The 18186-nt window shown below is 43.3% G+C and overlaps 1 protein-coding gene across 2 annotated transcripts in view; it reads right to left on the bottom strand.

Moving 5' to 3' along the window:
- Positions 1-169: 169 nt before the first annotated feature.
- Positions 170-18186, bottom strand: part of DKK3 (dickkopf WNT signaling pathway inhibitor 3) — a 39627-nt gene continuing 21610 nt past the window's right edge. For both annotated transcript variants that reach the window (XM_029582687.1, XM_029582688.1), the window contains exons 5-8: positions 10844-10936; positions 7478-7619; positions 4052-4208; positions 170-724 (exon numbers count right to left, since the gene is read on the bottom strand). In XM_029582687.1, coding sequence (XP_029438547.1) covers positions 484-724; positions 4052-4208; positions 7478-7619; positions 10844-10936 — 633 coding nt within the window. In that variant the 3' untranslated portion in view covers positions 170-483. The remainder of the gene's footprint in view (positions 725-4051; positions 4209-7477; positions 7620-10843; positions 10937-18186) is intronic.

The following is an 18186-nucleotide window of genomic DNA, read 5'->3' as shown; positions in this document are numbered from 1 at the left end:
CAAAAATGTTCCATGTCACCCCAGAACCAGGGAACTAGATGAGAAAGATTTAATAAGTATTTCAGTGGTCAGAACTTTCAAGTTTTATTTTACTAATTATTTAAATGTCAACACTATTTCTGTAAATTAAACGTGTGTCTTTGTTTATAAACATACAGCGTTGCCAGTGTCATGGTATGAGAAATTTTAATTGAAACATTTTAAAGGAAGGCAATGGCCAACATCCATTCAGTCACATGCTTAATTTACAACATTAAATGGTTTTAAATATTTTCTAATTCATAGTCTCAAAACTAGAAATAAAAAACGCAATGAGGAAAAGACGACTTGCCTAGACCTGCGGAAATAGACATTGAAGTAAAATATATTACCTTATTTAGTGCACTTCAGTCCAGCAGAGTGAATGTTTATGGCCGGTGCAAGCAAAAGGGCATTTCTACACCTTCCTAAAATATTTAGTCTGGCAAATCTTTCTGTACACATTTAAATCTCATCTTCAAAGGATACGCCAGGAACAAAGTTGGGCTCGATGATGTCCATTTGTTCTGATGTACTTCTGTCAAAGTCTGTTAATTCTTGATTCACTTCCTGGATGATTGTGTCAGCGTCCAGCTCATCAGGAGCATCGAGGAAGGACAGATCCTGAATCGCCAAAGGGATTTCCAGCTCATTGTCTTCCGTTCCATTCAACAGCAATTGTTCACACACAGATGCCAAGCCATGACTAAAAAAGTCAATACAGGAAGAATGATGAGGAATGGTCAGTATACAGTAAATAATTATTTCATAATGAAGTGTTAGCAATGATAATTACAGCCTATGGGGTCCAATGCTGCATCTTAACTCAGCTCATACTGTCCTGTAACTGGAAATATACTTTGCATTTTTTGATTACTGATTTGATCTGACAGTACAGCTTTTTTTTTTTTTTTTGAGTGGATTGTTTGCAGGTGGTAGTACTTATTGGTTCAACATAACTATGCAGTGGTGGTTTTAAAAAAAAAAAGAAAGGCATTATCAGGAAAGAAATGGAGAATAAAATAGAGACTGTCAATGCCTCTATCGCTCCAGGGTGATACCACAGCTGGAGTACTGTGAGCACTAAAAAATGTAAGTGTGTACTAAAATGAATGACAAAAGAACAAATCTTTCATCTGCACAACTCTAAGGCTCGGAAATCACTAGTGTTCTATCATAAGAACATAAGAAATTGCCATGCTGGGTCAGACCAAGGGTCCATCAAGCCCAGCATCCTGTTTCCAATAGAGGCCAAACCAGGCCACAAGAACCTGGCAATTACCCAAACACCAAGAAGATCCCATGCTACTGATGCAATTAATAGCAGTGGCTATTCCCTAAGTAAACTTGATTAATAGTTGTTAATAGACTTCTCCAAGAACTTATCCAAACTTTTTTTGAACCCAGCTACACTAACCACATCCTCTGGCAACAAATTCCAGAGCTTTATTGTGCTTTGGGTAAAAAAGAATTTTCTCCGATTAGTCTTAAATGTTCTACTTGCTAACTTCATGGAATGCCCCCTAGTCCTATTATTCGAAAGTGTAAATAACCGAGTCACATCTACTCGTTCAAGACCTCTCATGATCTTAAAGACCTCTTGTCATATCCCCCCTCAGCCTTCTCTTCTCCAAGCTGAACAGCCCTAACCTCTTCAGCCTTTCCTCATAGGGAACTGTTCCATCCCCTTTATCATTTTGGTTGCCCTTCTCTATCGCAGCTATCTTTTTTGAGATGCGGCGACCAGAATTGTACACAGTATTCAAGGTGCGGTCTCACCATGGAGCGATTATGACATTTTCCATTTTATTAACCATTCCCTTCCTAATAATTCCTAACAATGTTTGCTTTTTTGACTGCTGCAGCACACTGAGCCGACGATTTTAAAGTATTATCCACTGTGATACCTAGACCTTTTTCCTGGGTGGTAGCTCCTACTATGGAACCTAACATCGTGTAACTACAGCAAGGTTTATTTTTCCCCTGTATGCAACACCTTGCACTTGTCCACATTATATTTCATCTGCCATTTGGATGCCTAATCTTCCAGTCTTACAAGGTCCTCCTGTAATGTAACACAGTCTGCTTGGGAGACTTTCATGGATTACAAACTGGTTAAGACAAGAAACAGAGAGTAGGATTAAATGGTCAATTTTCTCAGTGGAAAAGGGTAAACAGTGGAGCGCCTCAGGGATCTGTACTTGGACAGGTACTCCACTGTTTACCCTTTTCCACTGAGAAAATTGACCATTTAATCCTACTCTCTGTTTCCTGTCTTAACCAGTTTGTAATCCATGAAAGGACATCGCCTCCTATCCCATGACTTTTTTTTCTTAGAAGCCTCTCCCAAGGGACTTTGTCAAACGCCTTCTGAGATCGCTCAGGACCCCCAGGGACTGTTGGCAAGTCTTGGGAAGGTCAGGAGTGTCCCATCCCCCCCCCCCCCCCCCCCAGTCTTGCCAAAAGTCCCTGGAGGTCCAGAGCGATCTCCTGCACTCGGGCCGTCGGCTGCCAGTATTCAAAATGGTGCCGATAGCCTTGCCCTTACGATGTCACAGGGGCTACCGGGCCATTGGTCAGCCCCTGTGACATTGTAAGGGCAAGGCTATCGGCACCATTTTGAGTCATAGCAGGCCCGATGGCATGGAAGGAGAGATCGCTCGCTGGACCACCAGGGACTTTTAGTAAGTCTTGGGGAGGGATCGGGATGTTGGGGGGGGGGGGGGGTGTAAGAAAGTAAAATTTAAGGGCTGGGGTGGGTTCCCCCCCCCCCCGATTCTTTTTATTTTATTCGTTTTTCCGGTTTTGGGTTCTGATTCCAGTTTCATTTTTGGCAAGAAAACGAGTTTTCCCACGAAGTGCCCGAACCGAAACCAGACCAAGAAAAATGAGGCTCATCTCTAGTTCCCAGTGCAGCACTCTCCCCCTTACCTGGTCCCAGGACTGAACGCTGCTGTTCCCTACGGCATAGGCACAAAGAATTTGTGCACAGACTTACGACCTCAGCAGAGAACAGCCTCTGCTTACTGCTCCAGTCCCTGCCCAGCCTGTAGGATAGGGTGGGGCTAGGGTTGACAACTGGCTCCAGTCCTGCTTTTAATCCCCTAGCTGCAGGTATAGTCTTGATTTTCTTAGGGAATGCAATAGGGAAATCAGACTAAGTCCCAGCATGCAATGGGTTAAAACAAGGACTGGATCAACCTGTCCAGAAAATTTGGAGCCAGTTGGCAACCCCAAGTGGTGCCTGTAGCCCAGAACATATTGGCCATAGGCTAAGTGTGGCTCTGCTTATCAACTGCATTAATAAAATGTTTTATAATTCTTTATATTCCACAAAAATATATTTAATAGTCAAACTCCTAATGTTTATGAAAGTTTGTACAACTGCAGCATTCTAATAGCTACATTAGTCCTGAAGAAAACCGAAGAGGAGGCCTGTGAGTTCTCAAAAGTTTTGTATTTCTTCTGGCCTTATTTTATCTTAGCTAGTGTTCTCCCTTCATAAGAAATACTGTAACTGGGACTCTTCACACGTTGCAATACCTATCATTGGGCTGACTTAAGTATTCAGAGATGAAGGATGTACATAAGTTTTTGAGACTCACGTCCTAAACCACCACAACCTGCAAAGAATCCAGGAAGAATGGATGTCTTAGAACATTGCACTACAGAAATGGTTAGGCTGTAAAATAAAAGCAAGAAATCTTGTTCAAAACACTTCTAATCGTGGTTTGTTTGACTCACAAACCATGATAAAGAGGGACCACCATTCATTAAAGATTGCTTTTTGGTTCTTTTCATAATCTCGCATTTGGGCAATTCTTAGACCTGAGGATACTGTACAGGAAGAAGAGAACATTTCAGGCCTGTGCTAGCCTGGGGGTCACATCTTGGGTAAGTGCCACCCATAAAACTGTCAGGATCATGCAAACTCTTCATATGACAGTGTCTTCTGTTTAATTTAACTTTGTTGCTGCTGATTCATTTTCCATTGATGTACTGTAATAAATTATTTGCATGGTGTATATCTTACCTCTGAAGCTGACAACTCAACCCATTTGCACATGGGCAACGATCAAGTACCCCATCTGGTTCCACTTGCCAGGTTAATAGATCCAGGAGTTTACTTGAGGGATCATGACAAAATTCTCCCTCTATAGGCAAGGGAGTACATACAGGAAACAGAAGATCTGTATCGAAAACAATCACAGTAATACAGGTTTGTATGTTATCACAGTAATGTTTTAGAATTACCTTTGGGCCTTGCTCAGCAACAGACTGAAGCCTGCATAGGGTGTTGACTGTCTAGGTGTGTCCCAAAGACACTGGTTAAGAACCTCTAGCTAAGATGATGCTAGCATGGAAGCCATGCTGTGCTGCTTGATATTTATTGCTAGATTCACCATACAAGGCTTGAAATTAAATGAGAAATTGTGTACAGTACTTCCTGAACTAGAAATCCCAGTCTCACAACAAAAGATTTGTATTACTGTAGTACAGAATACAAAAGAGCACTGTGGAAAACCATATTTCATGGTTTGAGACTGTGCTCTTTATGTGCCGCTTCTCTTCTGTCATCTTCTGTGCTTGTTTTAAACAGAACTTCCCTTTCAGCCCCAGGACATCATGCAAAATTACACAAAAAACCAAAAATGTCTGGCCTGAAATAATTCACACTTGTTAGCTTGTGTTCTGAATCAAGCTTTGCCTGCTATTCAGTGCACTCAAAATCAGCAGTCAGAGGCAAGCAAAAGTCACATTTGTTATCTGGTGTGCCACAAGTTTCCTGCATTTAGGGAGGATTCTGATATAAGCCTGTCCCTGGTGATCCATTCAACTTCTCCCCACTGCAAACTCAGTATCATAATACAAAAAATCTTTGGCCTGGTGGCCATTTGAGGAAAAGGACCTGTGTAGGTTGGAAAGATCATGTTGTATTAGTGTGTAATCTCGCTTTGCTGATTCAACTGTCTGGGGGTAAGGAGATGCCCTTCAGGTAAAGGTGACAGATTCTGCTAGGCTTTGTATAAAATTATACCCTATTAGTTGGAGAAATTATTTTTGCCTATTGTGCTGATATATTGTGTTTTGTCTTGGGGTTCTCAAAGTGTGTGTGTGTGTGTGTGTGTGTGTGTGTGTGTGTGTGTGTGTGTGTGTGTGTGTGTGTGTGTGTGTGTGTGTGTGTGTGTGTGTGTGTGTGTGTGTGTGTGTGTGTGAGAGAGAGAGAGAGAGATACACACAAATTGGCTTTTACAATTGGTTAGTATTGTGTGGATATGCAGTAGAACATACATAAATGAACCCTATAGTTGGGAAAGTAATACCACTCCTATGTTGATAAATTTGAATTTATATTATTACATGCTTTATTATACAAGGTCAAAAAATCTCTCTATCACCATTCCAATACTAAAAAGCTACCAGAGAACAAAATCCATACTCATGAACCCTAATCAATCATTCCCCATTCACTCCAAGCATAAAAACAATCCTAAAATACTGTGTGCAATGCGCTTCACACAGAACAATTATTGTGCAAGAAACCTACTACATTTGTTACATGCTTCATTGTTTGTTTCAATACATGAAACAAATGTAGTAGGTTTCTTGCACAATAATTGTTCTGTGTGAAGCGCATTGCACACAGTATTTTAGGATTGTTTTTATGCTTGGAGTGAATGGGGAATGATTGATTTTTACCTAAGACATAGTGAGTGTTATTTTTCTTAGTCAGTTCACTAATACAGACCACAGGGCAAATACAAATACTAGCAGACCCCGAACGAACCCACAACACATGTATCGCATCTTTTCTGAATAATTGTTATGGTTATCCAAAAAGGGATCACAACCTCTGCAAGATCCAATTTTCTATAAAACCCATAGAGAACTGTGTGGTACAGAGCATGCAAGCTTTGTACAGGAAGTGCGATAAGGAAATCTTCAGAATACCACACAATCGAAAGTGCCTACCTTTTTTTTTTTTTGTTTGTTTGTTGTTTTTTTTTTAGAAAAAGCTTGACAAACATGAGTTTGCACACCATGCACTTCTGAATATGCTAAAAAACTACGTTTCAGAGTATCTGCAACATCAAGCTACGTGACTGATATGACAATGGTCTACTCAATTTATTTACAAATATCCAGCCACAGTTTCACTACTTATAACATTTTTTTCTAATATTGCCTCCCTGTGGCCTGTGGTTGCATTAACTGTTACACTGCAAGGGCATGTAACCTTTGATCCAATAGATCAGGAGTGTTTGCTCCTCAAGAGCTGCAAACTAGGATGCTTTTCAGGATAACCCTAATGAGTATGCGTGAGATAGATCTGAATACAGTTCAGGGAGCATGTAGATTAGGGATGTGCAGAGGGATGCCATACTCTGGATTCGGATTTGTCGGGCGGATACGTTGCATTCGGCCGTATGGCGCCCAAATCCATTAATACGTCCATTTCCCTGCTAAAATTAAATTCAACCCCCCCACCCTCCTGACCTCCCCAAGACTTACCAAAACTCCCTGGTGGTCTAGCAGGGGTCCGGGACGGTCGGCTGCCAGTAATCAAAATGGCGCCGATAGCCTTTGCCCATACCATGTCACAGGGGCTACCGGTGCCATTGGTCAGCCCCTGTCACATGGTAGGAGCACAAGATGGCGCCGATGGCCATGTGACAGGGGCTGACCAATGGCACCGGTAGCCCCTGTGACATAGTAGGTCAAAGGCTATCGGCACCATTTTGAAACCAGTACTGAGGGTGTGAGTGCAGGGGATGGCTCCTGGCCCCCCGCTGGACCATCAGGGAGTTCTGGTAAGTCTTGGGGGGGGGGGGGGGTTTGTTTAAATTGGTTTCTTTAGGCAGCCGAATAATTCGGTGAAGATTCGTGTATTCGTGGGGAATCGCGATACATTTCGCTTCCCCTTCCCCACAAATACGGCCACATCTGTTGCAGATTATCAATACGTAGGGACCGAATGCACACCCCTAATGTATATGCAATCGTATTTCATGCATATTCATTAGGTTTATCCTGAAAAGCTGACTGGTATACGACCCATCAATTGTTGCCCTCTGGCAACCCCAGCGCATCCTGCAGAAATTGCTTTCCTCTAGCAGAGAAACCTAAATTTCACACAGGCAGCCATCTCCTGTGAGAGCCCTGAAGGTGAAGGAAAGTGCTCCGAGAGACTCCTCACAGCTGTAGCAAGCCAAGAGCTTGTGCACAATTATTCTTAATTCCATTTCATCTTACACTGAGTTCTTTGTTTATCTAATTCTATAAATCAATTGTTTTGGAAGTTAAGAAGTGGGTCGATCTGCATACCTGAAGTCGAAAACAGAGTTTAGCTTCACTGTCTAATTACTCAGCGAAACATTCAACAAGGACAGAAAAACCCCCATAGAAGAATAAAACAAGTGAGCTGGCGACAGAGAAAGTTTGGCGAGAATGGTTTTACTTGTTTGAAAAGCACAGCAGAGTCCAGGGCTGCAGTCACGCTGACTTTCACAAATGGTCCCATTCTCTCCTTTGGAAACTGCTTTAGTGCACTGACCCCACACGCAGAGCTGGGCTCCACAGCATTCACCATCTCGAGAACACTGCACATAAAAATAAGGGGGAGGGGGAGGGGAAGTTACACATTTGCTGGTGTGAAAGCAGGAAATAACATTCAAACCAAGACAGATTTACAAGTTAATGCAATGGATCGCTGCACTGCATCGCTGTGAAACAGGAGGTGGATACTGTCCTGGAAAACCGTGTTAAGTCAGATGTGGAAAATTTAATATGTCTCAGCACACGAGGCCAGGGCCTTAAAGCAGGAAAGAGACATCAAATATAAAACATACTTGTTGTTCTAAATTGGGAAGAAGGTATTAAAAAAAATAAGCACCTAAACCTCTGTCCACAGAATGGGCAACTATTTTCCAGAACCTGATTCTACCATCTTTCCTCCCCATCTCAGGAGATTGAAGGAACAAGCACCAGTTGCTCATCCATTCTCTCAGCCAGAAAAGTTACCAGATCTTGCTTTTGAAAGCATAGCAGTGGTTCCCCAAATCCAATACTCTAGAATCCTCAATAATGTTGACTTTCAGGATGCCACAGTGAATGTTCATGAGAGATATTTGGATGCCTTTGCTGTAATAATCCGGTCAATTTGAATATTTTGGTTAACTTGACCTATTGAAGGTTTTTGAGGACCGAGCCAGGCTTTTAGCACACCAGATTCATGCAGGCAGTAAACGAGAGCAGATCATGTGACCAAGACCACGTCCTTTTTTAGTTATATTTGATTTCAGCAAAAAACTGACTGCAATCAGTTAGTTACGGTAGGGGATAAAGTGAAGCAGTAGCAAATCGTCCCACTAGAAATAAAAGTCAAACAAGTCATTGTAGGGACTGGCACAATGCACTCATGAGGTACCCAGTGCACTCTTTGTCACTGCTCTCATTGCAACAATCTGAGGGAGCAAATGTACACATGAAAGATGGTAGAGAGGGGTAAAAAACCTTGGGGCCAATAGGGAGGAAGAGAAAGAAGAATCTAGTGAGAAAGGAAGAGGAGCATTGGAGAGGCAGAGGAAGATACAGGGCTGAGAGGAAGGATAGGGAGAGAAGGGAAGAGACGGAATTGCAATTTAATTAAACAGGTGCTGGAGAGGAAATAAAGAGAGAGTAGAAGATGGATCAAGATAAGGACTGGGGCAATGAAAATGTTATGAAGAAGAGGAGAGCAGACAGATTGGAGGGCCACCTTTTTTTTTTCACTCCAGTCCCTGCTACCACCACCACCCTCATCACTGCTGCCACGGTGTTACCTATTGCTTCACCGCCCAGCACTCATTCATTACCCATGACCAAACTGCAGGGCCAGAGTTTGCGCCCTCTCCCAGCAGGACTGGAGGGCAGGGGAGCAGAGTGGTGAGAGCAGCCAGAGTGCGATTGCGGTGCCCCTTCGAAGCGCATGGTCCTGGGATTTGGCGCTTTCAAAATCTGATGCCCTAGGCAATTGCTTGTGCCCAGATCTGGGCCTGCCGAGGTCTATCGCCCTACACTTGTCTCTACGGAAGCTCCTCATGCTGCCAAGCTCTTTCGCCATCTAGGTGATGCACCACTGTAACAAGGAGTGGGCTGTAAACTTGCAATTATTTCTAAAGTAATGTTAGGCATTAATTTCACAACAATGACGGCTTAACATAAATGCATTTATTTTGTGAGAAGATGCATTTTTATGAAGTTTTAACATAAGTTAACTGATTCTTATTTGTGAGTTAACATACAAATTAAGACCAATTCAGCTATGTAACTAAGTTGTAATCTGCCAAGATTTATAGATCGGTGTAATATAAATCAGTTAAATAAATTCATCAATTTACAGTACTTCCCATACATGCATGGAACTACCTATTTGGTAGGGATGTGCACTGATTTTTTTTGTTTGTGTTTTCCTTTTGGGTCGTTATCTGTTAGACTTCATTTTTAAAATGGTTTGACAGGTATTTATTTCATGCTTCCCTACTTTTGGAGTTAGCACACACTAAGTCCCGTGAGTGTGCGCTAACTAGAAATGTTACCAATAAGTTAAAAAGTGTCAATTTTGGAGCAGTTAATTAGCTAGAGTATGTTTTGCATTCCCATTGGCTATCTCCTTAGTTACTTGTTTGTGTTGCCAAGGTTGCAAGGTGGTATTTGTGGGGGGATAGCTAGTGCCTGGTTATAAGTATAAACAACAAGTGATGTAATAATACAATCAAGTTCTAGTAAGCAAAAGCATGTAATGCAAATGTATATTTACAATCTACCAATTGACTGGTGAGAGGGGAAGTGACTTGGGTGCATATCCTAAAATGCCAGGGCCCCTTTCCTAAAATACAAAGTGATTGGCAAATTTTAAAATATGCATTTGCATTACATACTTTTGCTTATTCTGACTAGAACTTGATGGTATTTTTATATTACTTGTTTGTTTACGTTTGTCACCAGGCACTGGCTATCCCCCCACAAATACCACCTTGCAACCTTGGCAACACAAACAAGTAACTAAGGAGACAGCTAAAGGGAATGCAGAATACCTCTAGCTAACAAACTGTTCCCCAATTGACACTTTTTAACTTATTGGTAACATTTCTAGTGTGCATTAAGTGCCATTAGTGCGCACTAAGGGGGGGTCATTTTCCAAAGGTAACACACGCGAAAAGTCCCTTTTCGTGTGCGATACCTAGATCAAGGTGGGTTCTGGGTGGCATCCGCATCAGCATGGGAGGAATCGGGGCGACATTGGGGCAGACGCCGTGAAGACATCGCTGATGGCGAAAAGGTAAGGAGCCTTATCACAATCAGTAACGCGGCTAATAGCACCACCTTGCACAGTGGCGCTATTGGTTTGTGAAAGCCGGCAGCGATCACACCGCGGTGGTGCGATCGCTGCCAGCTTTCGCCCCCCCGCCCCCATTACTGCCGGATTTTCTAAGTCCTGCAAACTTAGAAAATCCAGGCCTAAGTCTGTAAATAGGAAAACTATAGTTAGTGCACACTAATGGGACCTACTGCACACGAACTACATGTTAGGGCGCAGTAAGTTCTGTTAGTGTGCACTAACAGAAAATACTAATTTTTTTTTTTCGTTTCGTGATGCTCCCGAAACAAGATGAAATAGACAATGGCAACAAAATTTACCTATTTCATTAAAAACAAATGTATATCCGTATTTTTTTTTAGGATACAAGTCAATCAATGCTCTCAAAGCTTTTATCAATGACTAAACATGAGAGAGCATCATAGTTTAAAAGGGCAAGTTTGTTACAAAATTTGCAGTACTTACAGCATCTTGGGTTTTGCATTTCAAACATTTATATTCAAAGCTAGCAAGCTGGCAGTATTTCCCATCATCACAGTCTTCATCAATAATACATTCCTTGAGGAATAAAACAGCCTGATTAGTAGATTTATATTTGATGATGTTTCCAGTTACAGAAATATTACAGAGAATCATTGCAGACAACAACAGGGGCTTTGAAAATGACTCAGACCAATGCAGTAACTGATACTTTTAAAAATGGCACAGAAAGCTTAGGCCACAAACAGATATTATGTTTTGAATCTTTAGCATGGTGACAGAAAGTGCATTGCATCCACATCTGCTACCACCCCATCTGTATGCTTGTGCGAGGGAGTCTATAGAAAACTCCCTCAGACTAGCTTAAAAGACAGATGTCTCACCCGGTCCTCCTTAAAATTCAGACATACAGTGAATCCTGGATGAAGGGATGAGCCCCTTACCAGAATGTAAGAACTCAGGGCCTGAAAGGGATAGACAGGCCCCAGGAAGAGACCCACTGTATGCCAGTACCTGTTAATGTTTAATGGACTAGGAAATACTTGAAGTTAAGGTGGGCTGACAATTGTTTTGAGTCCTGAAGATTAAAGTGTGCTATACTAGTTGCTTTTGAGTTTGTTTTCCCACTGTAAGTAGACTGCACTTAAGGAACAGCCAGAGTCCTCCTCCTGTTTTCTCTGGCTGTTTCTAAGCTGCTACCGCTTGGGTTACCACAGCTTGGTTTCCTTGGGCCTCAGCTAGCTTTTTCTCACTTGCATATCACTGACCTGCAAAAACTGCCTCTAAACTTCTCCTTGATTTCATGGCTCACATGTGGCTCACTCTTTACCCTCACCCTGCTGTAATCTTATTCATGTCTTTTTTGTCCTTCCAATCTCCACACTGCAGCTCTCTTACTTTCTATTACTTTCCACCTCTCTAGACATTAGCAAGTCCAAAATACTGCTGCTCGATTATTCATGTGAGAGGAAAAAAAAACAACAACCCATGATCCCCTTTAGTCCACCCTTTAAGAAAGCTTATTTGGCTTCGCCACCCTTTCATGAGCCAGTAGGATTTCATCCTACTGCTCTTTAAAATCTGCCGTGGGACTACTGCTGGCTGCTCTCCTGCCCTCCAGACTGCTCCAGTCCTTCATTCTCTCTTTTCCTGGCTGAACAGTTTTCTCCCCCTCCCCTAAAATATAAAATACTCTGCCACTCTCCCACCATTTTCCAATCCAAGTTGATGAAAAAACTCAATGTTTCCTTAGTTTTAATCTTTTTTTTCCTCTAATCACCAGAGCCCCCATGGAAAGCTTTGCACTGCCTTGTATTCTACCTCTCCCTCTACTGTTCTGCCTCATCACTGCATTATCTTACTGTTTCTCATGATAATTGTAAACATGAAAATCACTATGCAAAATACAAATGTGCTGCTAATCTACACCAGATTGAAGTAAGGCTCATGAGGGAATAGCGGCACAAAACAGCAGGAGACCGTATCTTCAAAGCGTGCTACGAAGTGTGATTTCAGAGAATAATGAAACATTCATAACTGCTGTTCTACATTTTTTCATTCACATATTACTCAACCCAAGAAAAAAAAAAAAGTTATTTTTAGCATGCATGTCAACCCCTCAGAGAATTAGTCTCGGAGCTCATTTTTTCCCTGACAAATGATTCCACTAGGCATATTATTTTCTAAATACTTTGCTGTTCCTTGCTGCAGATGGCAAAAGTTGCTGATCAGTATGGAAAAACAAACCCAAAATTAAAAAAAAAAAAAATTCTTATTGACATGCAGTACCCTTACAATGATGCCAGAGTTGCATCCAGAGTAGCTGATTAGCTTTTAATGGGAAATTGCTTCTAGTTCCAGCACCTTTAACAGCTCTCGAACTTAGCCTTGTCTAGACTATGATTATTTTTTTTTTGCATAAATTAAGATGAACCTAGGAAATCCAATATGATTTCAATATATTTCCTAAAGCCAAAACCTCTTTTCGCACAACTCCTTGCCAGGCACATCTTGTACTAGTCAATGCACAGGAGGCTGTTAAAAGCAGCACATTGCTTCTCCACGCATACAAACTGGAATTTTTTTTTTTTTTTTACTTTAATGACACAGGTACTTCCATACATCATTGCTGATTTGCATTCTGGTGGCGTCACTCAGGATCAGCCCCCACAGGTTGAAAAGCTTTTGACTGGACTCAAAGTTGTAAATTGATCGAGGGGCTCGTTGAGCGGCAGGACACAGAGTGGTGGTGGTGGTCAGTGGGTTTGACTCTGGTGAAAGTAAAGTGACTTTGAATATCAGGAACGGGCTAATGAGACTGACCCACGGGATATCTGAGGACTTGGTGCAAGGACCAGTTCTTTGCAATTATTTTTTATTAGCAAGGGAAAAACATGCTCAGCTGCAGATAAAATTAAAAAAAAAAAAAACACCCCCAAAAACAAATTTACATAACAGAATAGACACACTGGAAGAGGTCGGGTAAAAAAACAAAAGTGGGCTTAAAATACATGGAAGAATAGTCAATAGTATGAAAAATGAGCTTAAATCTTAATGGGAAAACTTTCCACAGAAGTTACTCGTGATCGTCATTCCAGTCTTTAGTCAGAAATGCAAACTTAAGCCTCTGTTAGGGTGAAAGATTATAAATTAAAATTGGCAGAATTTCACTTTTTATTTTGGCCAGCAAGCGTGCATGCCTCCATGGTATTTATTTAATTAGGTGCAGTTGTAGAAACAGGAACACGATAGATTAAATGTCAGGAGGTTTTTTGCCAGAAAATTCTGTTGAGTGGTTTGGGGTTTGCAGCGGACACGTTGGAAAGGCTTTGCAAAGAAGAAGTTAACTTCAGGCACTTAACCTGGGGGCCTCAGCAAAAGCTGCTTTAAGAAGCTCTTCTCCTGAGTCCTGTGCAGCCGCTCTCAAAGCCAATGCAGAAGCCACGTTAGAACTAAAGCCCTAGCCTGTTGTAAGAAAAACGCACGCAGGCCTCACGTCCCATGCACAGAAGGGTTGTACAGTGCGGAGGTTAATAAGAACGGCCCCACAGGCCAATCGGGTGCCTCAGGGGCAGTGCAGAAAATGCGGAAGGAGCTCTGGTTCAGTCCCCAACTTGAGTCTTCCCTCACCCCCCAGGCAGGGTTGAGATGAGAATACAGCAGAGACCTCGTTCACGGCCTCTAGGGAGGAGGGAAGCCAGGGGGACAGCCCTTGGTGGTCGGAGTTAGGACCCATGATACAGGTTTCTAGAAGGATCGCCGGGGGCCTGGCTCCTTGGCTTGGGACCATTACTGCAATGAGCGGCCCAGGAACAGTGGGGAGAGCTTTACTCACGATGTAAGCAGTTTAGCCCATAGCGACAGGATGGAGGAGTTCCAACGAAGGGCGACCATAATGGTGTCTTCCAGCAGTGCATAGAGGTCGACTGTGACCATATCTTGGATTATGAATGTTCAGAACAAACCTCAATGACTCTTATGGACAGGAAATGCAATTCAGCATGAAGCTCCCACGCTAACTTCTGAAAGTGCGCCATATGGCCTTTTTCTGCTTGGCACAATTAGTGTCTTTATCGTTGGCCAGGGTGAATGGAAATTTAAAAAAAAAAAAAAAAACTCCTCCCCCCCCCCCCCAAATCAGCACTGAGACTGTTTACTAACCCTGTGTACTTAAATGGATTCTCGGTATCTCCTTTAGTGCAGTTCAGCGCTAGAAATGTCTCATCTCCATGCTGGTGTGAATTGGTGGTATTGCTGTAACAACAAATGGGAGATGAATAGATCGGCCAGCATGTGGAGGTCACCACCGTGCCACACATACCAGGACTGGCGCCAGGGAACACAGTGGCCTAGGCAATGGTTGCAGCCGTCATGGCCGCCCCCACCCCCGGGCTTCATCAGTCTCGTTAGGCAGTTTCTGCTATTCAAAGTGACTCTCTTCTGATGTCACTAGTGATGTCTTGGAGGGGGCATCCAGGAGCCCCTTGTTACATCTTATTGGGTGAAGCAGAGCCGATGCAAGCCCCACAATGAGAAAGTGGGAGCACAGCACTGCATATCACCGCCCGTGTGGAACTGGATGGAGAAAATACAACAGACATGCACCCACCATGATCTCAGATCAAACAAGTTCTTGGAGAAGTCCAGTAACGGCTATTGCTCAAGTTTATTTAGGGAATAGTCACGGCTATTAATTGCATCAGTAGCATGGGATCTTCTTAGTGTTTGGGTAATTGCCAGGTTCTTGTGGCCTGGTTTTGGCCTCTGTTGGAAACAGGATGCTGGGCTTGGTGGACCCTTGGTCTGACCCCGCATGGCAATTTCTTGTGTTCTTAAGAAAAAAAACAAACAACTGCCTGTAACTCAGTCCCCACACACAAATGACAGCACTGCATTTTATTTCTTCCTCTAGATCAGTGCCTCTTAAACATGGCCTCGGAAAGCCCCAGCCCATCCTGTTTTCAGGATATCCCTCATGAATAATGCATGAAATATATTTGCATACAACAGAGGTGGTGCAGAGCAATCTCATACACATGAGGGACATCCTGAAAACTTGACCAGCTAGGGCAGAGGTATTCACTCCCAATCCTCCGGGGCCACAAACAGACCAGGATATCCCTAATGAATATTCATGAGATAGATTTGCATGCACTGCCACCACTGATGCCCGTTCCTCTGTTATTGGGCAAATGGTGGATCTTCCTCCTGTCTGCTCTGAGAATCATTTTATGAGCCTGTGGTCAAACATCTTGGGGATTTTTTTTTCTTTGCTGAATTCCTTCTGAATATCTGCTTTTATGACAGTCGGTATTTGACTTTTTCACTCTGTTTACCCTCCAGAGGCCAAAAAGAAATGGAAGTACTGAGCCCTCACAACGCAGGGAGAACTCAGGATAGATTCACGTAGAGAGAGAGTGGGTGGCAGGGGGAGGAGAGAGACTCCCTCCCTCTCATTTCCTTTAGAAGAATGAAGATGTCACAGTTTAAACCTGAATAAACAGAGGAAGGGGGCTGCAAGATCTTGTGTATTTTGGCCCTGGCTGAAGTGCAGCTTTATGATAAGCAATCCCTTCTCAAAGTCAGATACACGGTGATAAAAAGAAAGCAAAATATACTTTTAATAATTTTTTCCACTAAAAGGGAGACAAAGCCTACTACGCAGGGGGTTCCCTGAGAGTCCCTGATGGGATGGCTGCTGCGTCACTGAAGGAAAAAGGTAAGGACAGGGCACAGTGGGAGTGCTGTGTGTGACAAGTGGTCCTTGCAAAATCTAGGATAGTGGTAGGAGATTTATCCTTTCCTAGACCGGATAGAAAAGCACAGGGCCAGAAAGTAAACGTGTCTACTGGGTCCTGCTTTAATCCACGCAATGCCCAAGAACCCTTCAGTAATTCCCCAACATAAATATCTTGACGAGCTTTCAAGAACTACTCCTCTCTTCTTCAGGTGAGAATTCAAATGAGCAAAAGGTGACATTAGCAGGAAATAGAGTTTGTGGCTGTAGTGAGTGAGTCCTAAAAGGCATTCCAGTGATTAGATGGGTGGGGAGGGATCTGATGGGTGATTGGAAGGTGACGAGCAGAATAAATCCCAGAGCAGCAAAGGGCCCTGCTCCTGCCAGAGCTACAGAATCAGGGTTAAAGCATTAGACTGCGTTTTCCAAGATCGAATTGAGCGTCATGCCCCACCACTGAAACCAGGATGAGTTCCCGGGCCTTATCTTCCTGTGACTCACTCAAGTATTTGGGCTTAATGGTTCCCACTGCATGGGAGAAAACCATTTCAAGATGTCACGGGAAGCAGCCTGTCAGCAGCCCAAGCAGGGAACGCAGCATTTGCATTCATCCCAATCACGAACACTCTCATGCAGATAGAGGACAGGCTTTTTGGCCTTACTCAAAATAACCTTTCCCCTTTTTGTGCCTGTGGGGGGTAAAAAAATTCTTTGGATGACTCAAATGAAGTGCTGTCTATAGTCCAAGGGCTCTGCTATCAAAAGCACTCTATAAATAAGAATTGTTTAAAAAAAAAAAAAGGAAGAGCGTTGAGGACTATACAAATCATTTGAAACAGAAGGCGGAGGGCATGGGCCTGCGTTGCAGTCTGACACAGCACAATGCGGGATTTCGGTGACTGGCTGAAGCGTCTGCTGCCAGGAGCAAACAAGGCTGTTGGGGGAGGGGGGGGGGGCGGTTGGGTGTTATGGGTCATGAATGCTCTTCCAGGGACCACTGCTAACTGGCTAAGTGCAAGAGTAACGCTGGAGCCGACCAAACCTGAGAACCGTGCTTTCTTCTCAGGGCCGACGGGGATCCCTGCGGCACCTGACCACGTGAGGAGGAGATGTGGCTTGTGCTTTTATTCACAATGATTTATAAGGGACAGATATCTTTCAGATTATTTATATTTACGGATCGCTTCTTCTATATAATACTTGAAGCAATTTACAAAATCACCTAAAAGTGTTACTATAACAACGTGCATACATCACAACACACAGGTTCCTTCTGGAGGCCACATTCTGTTGTAATATTCCTGCACTTGGGGGTAGGTCCTGGGGATGCTTCATGTCCGCAAAGACTCGGGTTTAATGGCTCATTTGAAAGATAGCACAAGGTGCCCCGGTCCAAGAATCTTCACCTGAGCCCGTTCAGTGAAGGGCAGCACAAAATAAGCACATTTTCAGCATTACAGGAGCATTTCAGCTTAGCCAGTCAAGGTCCTGAACAATCAATCAAAGGTTTATCCCATAAAAATAAATAGGAGAGAACTTGATAAAGTAGAGGCCATAAGTAGACTTAAATTTCTGTCCTGTGGGGGTATCAAACTATAAAAATGGCGTCCTTTACCCTTGTAATCAATTAAACGTTATTGGCTCAGTAACAATTTGACTGTTTTCTAGGCCTCACAGCCTTCTTTCGGTGAGGTGGGAGGGGGGAGAGAGCTCCTGGATGTTAACCCGGTGCTTATTGAAATGTCTGCTCCCTCAAGTTATTTCAGCCCACATAGGATAAACAGATAAAGTATTGTGCTCCCTATCACAGGATGGTGTGTTGTTTCACATCCAAGAAGCTTTTCGCCGGCCGGTCCAAAGCCTGGGTGCCCGTGCCGTGCGGAGGGCCCAGTGTCAGGTCTTCCCTGGGGAAAGGATGCTGCGGAGGCAGCTCTCACCGTCCCTGGGAGCAGGAAGAGGGTTCCCTACCTTCCAACCACTGCTGCTCAAAGCGAAGCACGACAAGACGGCAGCCTAACATCGTGACAAAGCCGTCGCACGAGATCAAAATGCTAAAAGCTTAGGCTTGGAAGGAGCCCTGGCTGCCGGCTGA

This window comes from Rhinatrema bivittatum, chromosome 17, assembly GCF_901001135.1.
Source record: "Rhinatrema bivittatum chromosome 17, aRhiBiv1.1, whole genome shotgun sequence".
NCBI lineage: Eukaryota > Metazoa > Chordata > Amphibia > Gymnophiona > Rhinatrematidae > Rhinatrema > Rhinatrema bivittatum.
Note: the sequence above shows the minus strand (reverse complement) of the source record. Positions and strands in the feature narration are given on the sequence as shown.